The following is a 10,742-nucleotide window of genomic DNA, read 5'->3' on the forward strand; positions in this document are numbered from 1 at the left end:
CTACGTACAAGTGAGAGGTTAAGCGATATAAAACTAGGTTCAATCCACCATTTTCTACATTTGAAAATGCCTGTACCAAGTCAGGAAATGACAGTTTTTGGCCATTCGTTTTTGATGTGTTTTGTCATTTTATTTTGCCATGTGATTATGGACTTTCTAATTTGATGTTCCTCTGAGTTCAGTATTTTTGTGATTTTACTTTTTGTACCTTTATAAAAGAGTCTTAAACAATGCTATCTTAAGTTATTAACAAATTTTATTAAATGCACATGTATAAATAAATTATTAAAAATATGTAAAAAAGATAACATAATGTACTTTTCTGTCACAGCATTTGCTTTGAATGTGGCACAAATTTGGTGAGTATTGTTTATACGAAATGAGACATATGTTTTAACAGATCCGTTCATAGCATACACATATTTACCAATGTTAATTACACAGCATCATATACAACATTTTAGTAATTTTAGTCAACAGATTCACTTCAATCTTCACATACACTTCACGTTTTCATTAATGTTTATTACATTTACATCATATTCTTAGAATATAGTGTCGGCAGTGAACACGGGACACATACTGGAATAACGGCAAGATTGATTGAAAGACAATGGTAACCAATATTATATATAACATTGAGTTGGATTTGTTCTTTATCCATGCTTTACCCTGACTCAGTTGTAAGTTGGTTAACGTTTACATGAATTCAGATCGAATCTGACATTGATCTGGATTTGTTCTACATCCATGATTTACCCTGATCCGGTTCCATTGATAGTAAGTTTGTTAACGTTTACATGGATTCAGGCCCATCAGCACCGACTGGAGGACTTGTCATCAGAATAGAATTTTCTTTTTCACGACCAACTGCGCATGTACAAGTAACGGGTAGATGGTGCGTGTATGGCTCGTACTTCCACACACCATTTTCGCAAACTCCCGTGTTTTTAAGCATTTTCATAGGTAAGGTTACAGGTTCGCATACATTGAAATCGCTTTGTCCTGATTTCTCTAGACAACCTTGACAACGACAGCGTACTTCTGTTATCATTTTAGGATAGCGTTTAGTATCCTCTTCCATAACGTAATAGTACGGACATGTGGATCTGTGATATAGAGAGGCACCTATTGTTTTCAGTAACTCTAACGAATTACTTGGGCAAGATGTTTCACCAAATGTTAACTTCCCATTGACTAATTCTTGTTTGAGATTGGAAACCTCATAAGGTATACGTTCCAATACGTTATTTCCGTTTTCAGCTTGCAATTTTTTCCACATCCCGTCGAGGTTGGCTGGGTCTTGACAGGGCAGTGGTGTTGAAACTACTAGAGCAGTATAACACAATACAGCGACAGAGACATACACAAGCTGTAAATAAAAAAACAAAGTCAAATATTTATTGGTCCAAATAGATATAAGAAGATATGATATTAGTGGCAATAAGACAACTCTCAATCCAAGTCACAATTTGTAAAAGAAAAAACATTATAGCTACACGTCTATATGTTCTAGATTTTTATAATAGGCATGTTTGTACTGAAATGATGATTATTTCACAGTAACTACAAGCCAAGTTGGTCTTAACAGTACTTCTAATTTTAATAATGAATATTCTTTATAAAATAAAGGTCATATCGCACTTTCCAAATTAGCCCTAAAGGTCGGTTTGAAAATTTCAAATAGTAGAAAGATTCGAGAAAAATTATTTAAGGAAAACCAACCTTAAAATAAGGATAATTTTATTTAATTGTATGTCTTATGTGTTTTTTTCAAGATGTTAAACATGAACTCTCTGAAGTTCTAATACATATGATCAATATTCAAGAGAATCCATAGTAATGGACTTCAGATAATATATGTTAAGTTCGTATAGTCATAATTAAACTTACCATAATGCTAGCAGTTATTGGGAGTTAATGTTGAATTGGTGTGGTTACTTGCTGAGAGATGATGATTTTAGTTCAAATTTCTAAATTCTTGACTTTTTATAGAGAAGTTTAGGACTTTTTGGTTTGAATTTGGAGCGGATATAATAATTGGTCCACGTCATATCGGGGTAAAATGATCTTCCGTTAACATGTATTGATTGTCACCTAATTCGTGTATTTAATTCAAATATTTATGAATTCGTTTATCCGAGCATTTAAAAGTATACTAGGAAGTCTAGCGCTAGTGGACCGTCCGTAACTACCGCATCAAAATTAAATACTTGTAGGTGGTTTCCTATAGGTAAAAATGATTATGTAAATGTTTAATGGACATACATCATATAAACAAACAATTGTCATTATTATATCTTGAAGCAGCTAATTGTGAATATAAATCTTTAAATAGTACACTTGGAATGAGAAGTAATTAATTATAGTGTGTACCAGGAAATAACGTGTTATAATACAGGTATACATATACCTGCAAGCTTGCTCTCTTACGCTATAGTATAGAAGTGCATACATTACCTTTTGTTGTTTGGATTTCTCAATGAATTTATTTATGTTTGTCTTACTTCCTTAAGCGTAAAGAAAGATAAATATATATGAGTTATTTGTCCACTTTAGATAGTTGCAGTAACTGTTTTTTGCTCGTAATTGATTTAAAACATGACCACACATTAACTAAAATCATTTTGTGTTTTTTTTTTCACCATTTTTTTAATTTATTTATTTCCTCATTGTTTGTTGTTTGTAATTTTTTTCTTCATTTGTGCATATGCAACTTAATTATATGTAATGTATGCATGCTCTTATTCATTGAATTTTTGGATATGTTAAATGGAGAAGACGTCATAGTCTGTTTAATTTGTGATTTATCAAAATTGTGTTTATGCAAATACATTACATGTAAAAAAAAATATTTTTACCTAAATTAGTATTCTATGGGACGTTTCACTGCGCATGATTTCTGAAATTGAAAAAAAAAGTAATGATACATTAATATTCCAAAGAGCCTGTGATATACTTTAAGATCTTGGTTGCTTACATTGTTGTATATTTTTGTCATTTTATGATTTCGAAAATTTCATTTTGGCACAGTGTATTAAATTCTTTTCATACTCCATGTATATCCTTTGATGTTAAATATTTAGTTATTTATTGGTGTTAACGTTTATTCAATATGAACGTATTCCTAATATTAGAACGACTTGAAGATAGAATTTGAGGTCCGAATATTTTATTGTGTTACAACTATAATAAATAGTATTTGCACTATAGTTGATATCTTTATTTCAAACAAATAGTGACAAAAACTATATGAGGAAGACAAATCTTATGTAATCACTTATGTATATTTATAACTAGTTTTTACCTTAGTAATCAATTCATGGGAATTGGGAAGTTGTAAAACAAAAATGATAATAAGAAGAATGGTGTCTGATAAGTAAAAAATGAAAAGAATCTCATACGCTACATATGCATTTCTCTCTCTCTCTCTCTCTCTCTCTCTCTCTCTCTCTCTCTCTCTCTCTCTCTCTCTTCACCACCATTCGTGGTATACATTTCCCAATTCATTAGGTATTATGAATTATGAATCACAATATATTGAACTCCAAGAAAAGTTGAGATAAGAAAGCCCATAATCAAATGGCAAAATCAAACGCTCAAACACATCAAACGAATGGACAACATCTGTGTCATTTTGGTCTCTTGTGGACATTTGTCTCATTGGCAATCATATCACATCTTCTGTTTTATACTATGTCAAATAACATCTCATCCTTTTTATGAAAAAAAAAATATCATCGGATGATACCAAGACCTTGTCGACTTCACAAATAATACGTGATGGGTTTGAAGTATATTTTCTAGGTACTGACGTTATTCATGAGCTTAATAACATGTTATTGTGGTCTTTTTTATTTGTCTTTTATAGTTTTTACCTTAACTGCTTAGTCTATTTTTGGTAATATTCTTTTGACGGGGTTCGGTGTTGATAAATCCCACTCTTCTTTTATTGTGACCTGGTCAGTTTCTGCATTCCTGTATTTCATTTCTGCTCATGTGCTTTACATATAGAGTGTCTATATGCCATTTCGTTTTTCTTAGCTGACATAGTTGTTTGTTTTTATACAGTGTTATACGATTATACAATTATAACACAATCTACCTCAATTTGTAACATTTGTGCCTAATATGTCCGTTTGGTTTGTTCACCATTGTTGTCAATATTATTGAATTCTTCGCAGCTGGCATACAAGTAAGAGGTTTAGCTATACAATCGTGATAGATAGCAAATAAATAGTTGGATATCAAAATGTATTCAGCCAAGCAAAGTGTGCACTTACTTGTGCTTATTTCTACCAGGTAAACGTTTAAAAATAAATTTGAAATAGTGTGCATTATAATTTTAAACTTTCGATTTAGGAGGAATTGTGGACTGCCAAATAATTTTCACTTATACCAGAAAATAATAAATTCAGGCAATATCAGTTTACAAAGCTCTGATTCCTTTCACGGATTTGGCTATACTTTTTTAACCTTTTGGATTATAGCTTTTCATCTTTTATATAAGCTTTGGATTTCAAATATTTTGGCCACGAGCATCACTGAAGAGACATGTATTGTCGAAATGCGCATCTGGTGCAAGAAAATTGGTACCGTTAATTTTATTACTACCACTGGGTCCATGCCTCTGCTGGTGGACTATTAGTCCCCGAGGGTATCACCAGCCCAGTAGCCAGTACTTCGGTACTGGCATGAAAATACGTATTTCTTGTGTAATTGAAATTTGCTGTTACAAAAGGATAGAAATTATTATAAATTAAGGAATGTATCTCCCTCATGCAAAACTCTGATTCCTTTCACGGATTTGGCTATACTTTTTGGACCTTTTGGATTATAGCTTTTCATCTTTTATATAAGCTTTGGATTTCAAATATTTTGGCCACGAGGATCACTGAAGAGACATGTATTGTCGAAATGCACATCTGGTGCAAGAGAATTGGTACCGTTAATTTTATTACCAATGAATTTTCAAATCTCATAAATCGAATAGGAAAAGACAAATCAAGGTACCAAACCAAAAACACTGTGGGAATCACAGAAACTGGAAATAGAGCGAGAACGCGTGTGTTCTCAGTGTAAATAAAGGCAACAGTAGTATATCGCTGTTCAAAAAAAAGTAAAATCACAAAAATACTGAACTTAGAGGAAGATCAATTGGGAAAGTCCATAATCACATGGCAAAATCAAATAACAAAACGCATCAAAAACGAATGGACAAGCACTGTCATATTCCTGACTTGGTACAGGCATTTTCAAATGTAGAAAATGGTGGATTAAACCTGGTTCTATAGCGCTAACCCTCTCACTTTTGTAATGACAGTCTCATCAAAAGCCTTTACTACTGTGCATTCATTACCCCCTTGCAAATCCACCCTCAGCCAAATTGTCATAATTGGGAATAGAACCAAATCAATACGATAACCTTATAGACGACTGTAACTGAAGATCTACAAGAACACAGCTAGTAAGACACATATCGTAACAGTCAGCTACTTTTTTTTATGTTAACCGTAATTTTATGGAACATTTTTTGTGTGAAGAGCATACACTATATTCCTGTTAATTAAGTGTTTATATTGTAAACATGCACGTGTGTCATGTTTTAATTGTGATATGTATCATAACAACATACAATTGACAGATCCTAGAAACGAACCGTTGATTATACTTATTGATAAATTGAATATCCCCTTAAAATTACCCTTTAATTTCTCGATATATAAAAACAACAAACAGTTTTACAATTTTTCTATCCGTACATACATAAGAAGGAAATGATGTAATTATGACCCCCACAGATATGAAGGAAACCTGAACAATACCTCACAAAAATTTGCTCAATAGTTATTAAAACGGGTACATTATCATGCTAATGTTGAAACATGAGAATGAAATTGTGAATATGGGTGTCCGATTTTATCATGATTATCCGCACAAACTTATGATGGATAAAACGAACACAATCTTCGTATACCCCCTACTGTGGATTGTTCCGACGGGGAGTTTTATAATCAATGATTTACCATTCATGATTCGATAAAAGAAATTACATATTGTGTTCCTTTAAATCGAATATTGATCGTACTATCAAATCAAAATATAACACCTGGGATTTAAAGGTACTTCCTACTTATAATACTTAAAGGCATATATAGTATATCTACTTTGTAGAAATTAAATTACACAGACCAATAGTTTAGTATTTGAAGCGGTGAAATGTAAATAGAATGTGGCAAACGTAAAAGACAACAATCCAATTGACTTATTTCTTGATAATGATAACATTAGACTTTAAGTTTATGCTTTATTTTCTTTTTCACAATTAATTGGACCACAGCAAACTGCATTTTAATATGATGTCCAGATAAGATATGACCGTAATATAGAATGTCTTTGAGTATTCGAAGCATTGAATCAAAGGAGATGCAAATGGATGAGGCATTGCAAAAAATCCAACTTTAACTGTCGGACGCATGCTATTGATTAAAGGGGGACGAAAGATACCAGAGGGACAGTCAAACTCATAAATAGAAAATAAACTGACAACGCAATAGCTAAAAATGAAAAAGACAAACAGACAAACAATAGTACACATGACACAACAAAGAAAACTAAAGAATAAGCAACACAAACCCCACCAAAAACTAGGGGTGGTCTCAGGTGCTCCGGAAGGGTAAGAAGATCCTGCTCCACATGTGGCACCCGTCGTGTTGCTCATGTTGTAACAAATCCGGTTAATAGTCTAATTCGGTAGATTAAGTGTTTTTCTCATTTTTAAATGATTGTATTTGTTTGTTTGTATTGTTAGTTGGTTTGAAATGCCATACTTCAAACATTGCATGGATATATATAGGATTGATTACTTTTTACGAAATGATTAAGATTTAAAACAGGGAAGTTAATACAGTATATCTGTGTAGGTCACCTCGTAGGCATTAAAAGCCGTTGTGATGTTGATAATGATAAAAAATGGAATTTATAATCTATATGAAATAAGTTATGCAATGCTACGATGGGAATTTCTGCATATGATGAAGGAACAAAATTTGTCACCAATGTGGACACAATTAAAATATAAGGAATAAAGGGGAAAAGTTAATAGTTCACACCTGGAAAATACAGAATGAGATAAAATATTTCTTTTATTCTACCCATATACATTTAAAAAGAAGTAGAGCAAATTAGCGTACTTATTTTTGTTTAAGAATAAACAATAATCAGGGAAGTTAAATTCTTTACCTTTGGGTCAGATTGAGAAATTAATAGCCCTAACTATTTATTGCTGAATAATGGAAATGTATACCTATTGATTTAAAATATTTGACAAACTATTTGATATAATAGCTAAGTTGTTCTCGACCAATGATATACTACAGTTTTCGCACTATTAAATACTGAATAAAGACAAAACATTCTCTTATCGAATAATTATCTTATTACTCGAAATAACATAGATAGAATATGTTACAGTTTATTATTTTATTGAGCAATTTGGAATATAGTATGTGCAAGGAAGTTTTAAAATGACTCGAAGCTTTTTAATAAAATTGAGAATGGCTTTTTTCAGTTTACTTAAACAGAAATTTAATACCGAACAATAACTTATATTTACTTAATTAAGATGAAAAGCGAGCTATAATTAAGTTGCATTTGTTTGATGTGTTTGAGGTTCGGAGTTTGCCGTTTGATTAGAAACTTTCCGTTTTGAATTTTCCTCGGAGTTTGGAATTTTTATGATTTTAATTTTTACCAATAAGAATAAGTCGAAAATGAAATGACAACAACATGGCAAAATGACGAAGAACGACACAAAGATAATAACGTCTAGAACACGCTACACAATAAACCCAGAGATCTGAACCAGTTTTATTAAGTCTGATCGTGTTGCTTGGTCATTTATATGCCATGACAGAGTTAGAAGTTAACTAATAGTGCATTTCTTTCTAACACAAACGATGCAAACGGCAAAGAGCGCACATGGTTTGGTCATTTTTTTCTAAAATACGTTTGCAAAGTTTACATAAAGTTTGACAAACTATTCTCTCGCTTAAGCTGCGTCTACAGTTTGTCGTTCATCGTTTGTTAGTACAAACACTACATTTGTTTGTAACTTCAACCTGATTAAACGATGTATTTTTTTTTCTACGTTTGTAAAAAGTCTGTTTACCAACAACATGTGAATGCATTATTGAAAGTTCAAACATGGTCAGTAAAGACTTATTAGAGATGTATTTGTTTCTACTTTTTTAACGTTTAGAAAACAACGACGAACGCCACATAACCTTTACAAAATCTTGGTTAGAAAGAAATGCACCCTAAGTTACTACCGTCAACTAGTGATACTGACGTAAGGACCGTCTACAAGGTGAAATTTAATCTGTTATACAGGCATCAACTGCATTGGTCAAAAATAATATTAACATTTAACTACTATTATGGGACAGAATTGACGTAATTCAACTGACACAACCGTGTATGAATGTGTGTAAGCGTTCACAAAAAGACCTTTTTTTAAATGCAAACCATTATGGTTGGTTGACCACAGAGAAAACAAATATATGTCTGAACCCTGTAATTGTCATACTTACAATCCTATCATTCTTTCCTTGTCTATGACATCACAATCGATTTCGACTTATAAGCGGTGTGTAATATCTATGAGAACTCGACTGGTGTTATAAGGATGAACAGCTTACATGACCGGACTACATATGTTACCATAATTTTTAGAAGGGTTATGTAGAGTCATCTGAACTTTGTTCACGATGTATTTTGTGAAATTTAGTTTTTTTGTTAGTCAATTTTTTTTCGTAATGATGCTGTTTGACTTCAGTCTTTCTTTTTTGGCGACTTTTATTTTTGTCTTGGTATTCCCTTTTTAATCAAACGTTTATACACACCGTAAAGTATGGATTTATATAAACCTTTTTCAAACAAAACATGTCTTTTTGCAAACTACATTTAGCCTTTTCATCACTAGAACATGTCTGGAAAATCGTGTATAAATGTTTTACAACATTGGCAATCTTGGAACCGATCATCCTGGTTATCATCCCACATCTCCTAACTACTTTGTTATCGCAAAAAGAAGGTGTTAACCACCCTCACTCGTTCTTTCAATATCGTCTGACAAGACACATATCTTCAAATCTAAAATTAAAAAGCAGTAGGTGCTTCCATATATATTAAACTTCACTTCATTATTTTGTATCATCTTTTAAAAATTCAATTTACCAACTGGTATACACGTCTTAGATATCTATAAATCTCCTCATATAAAATAAGAAAAAAAAAATTAAATAATCGTGGACTAGTATTGGTTTTTTTTTAACAGGTAAGAAGAAGTATATCAGAATTAGAAGATAATTAGAATCAAATCAATACATATTCATACCCTAAGTTCACGGGGATTTTTGTAGAAATTAAGAGATTCTGGTAATTAACACGGATGCAATAACTTTATTAGTGATTGAAATGTTTTGTTGAAAAATGTTGGGAATTTTCGCTTAACATCATCAAGACTGAATAATTCTATTAATATGAACAACTTGACGTCACCCGGAATTATAATGGATATAAGAAAAGTTCAGTAAACATAGAAGTCTATTAATTATTTCATTGTAATACCACTACTTGTATTCAACGCTGGTGTTGCTCAACAAACTTAAGATATATAACCTTGGTTATCAATAAATACTGAACTAGATAGGATCAGTGGTTTAGGCCACATTATTCTTAGAACTTGTGTGACTTAATAGTCATTATCTAATAGTCTATAAACCTACAACAGCCATTTATTCATTAAATATGATGCTTTGCATATTCCTAAAGTAAAAAATATATGCATGTACCAGTATTACAGCATAGCTGTTTCAAGACGAAGTTGGCTGCTGGTTATATATCTTTGTAAATACACCCATTTTTGTTGTATTAGATTTCCAAACCTACATATACCATGAATCTGATTCAAAGAATTGCAGAAAACATGACATATGGATTTAAAATATGTATAATAGTTATCTCGTTCATTCTTTGAGTTTTTGCAATTTTTTTTAAATTAATTTAATATTTCACAATGCCATGCAATAAACACTGGGGAAAAAGCGAAATTCATATGCAAAACCTATCCTGATGTCATAATATAATCAACGTTGTTACAACGTCATATATACGAAGTTGCATTAAGTCATGGTGGTAAATAGTGATAATTTTTTTATCTATTTATCATATACACCCATTTTGTATGTGTTGTAACCTACAACGCAGTGGATGAAATAATGTATAACATAAACTCGTGACATCGAGATTTAAAATCTGTATTTGCGTTTTCATTTGGTAGACACTTTGTTTTACTTCGTCATGAATTTGTCATTCAATTCCCTCTTATGATTTTACCTAATGTATATTTTTGATTGGATTTACGATATTTGAAGAACGTTGTAACACACAGTTTATACTTTGTTTGTGGTGTACTGTAGTAAGTGTATGGGACGTGTCCGTTTTGTTTTTTGTGGTAAAAATGTTGAAATGTATTATTTTATAATTTATGCTGTATTTCTCTAATCTTTGTTCTATTTTCACATATCCTGACCGGTGTGAGAAAAATATTTCTCCTCACTAGTGAAAAATCTATTCTCGGCAAATGATTGGTTAAAATTTAATCGTGACGTTAATTTTTCTTGCTTTCTTCTGAATTTTCTTATTGTGACATCATAAAAAAAGGCGACCGTGCCTGATGA

General features: G+C 31.7%; 1 protein-coding gene across 1 annotated transcript; it reads right to left on the bottom strand.

The window, feature by feature from the left end:
- Positions 1-236: 236 nt before the first annotated feature.
- On the bottom strand, positions 237-1,952 carry LOC143059002 (interleukin 17-like protein). The gene is made up of 2 exons (XM_076232472.1): positions 1,894-1,952; positions 237-1,372 (listed from the first exon to the last, which is right to left on the bottom strand). The coding sequence occupies exons 1-2, from the start codon at positions 1,894-1,896 to the stop codon at positions 797-799; spliced, it is 579 nt and encodes a 192-aa protein (XP_076088587.1). The 5' UTR covers positions 1,897-1,952; the 3' UTR covers positions 237-796.
- Positions 1,953-10,742: the final 8,790 nt, after the last annotated feature.

Source organism: Mytilus galloprovincialis, chromosome 1, assembly GCF_965363235.1.
Source record: "Mytilus galloprovincialis chromosome 1, xbMytGall1.hap1.1, whole genome shotgun sequence".
Lineage (NCBI taxonomy): Eukaryota > Metazoa > Mollusca > Bivalvia > Mytilida > Mytilidae > Mytilus > Mytilus galloprovincialis.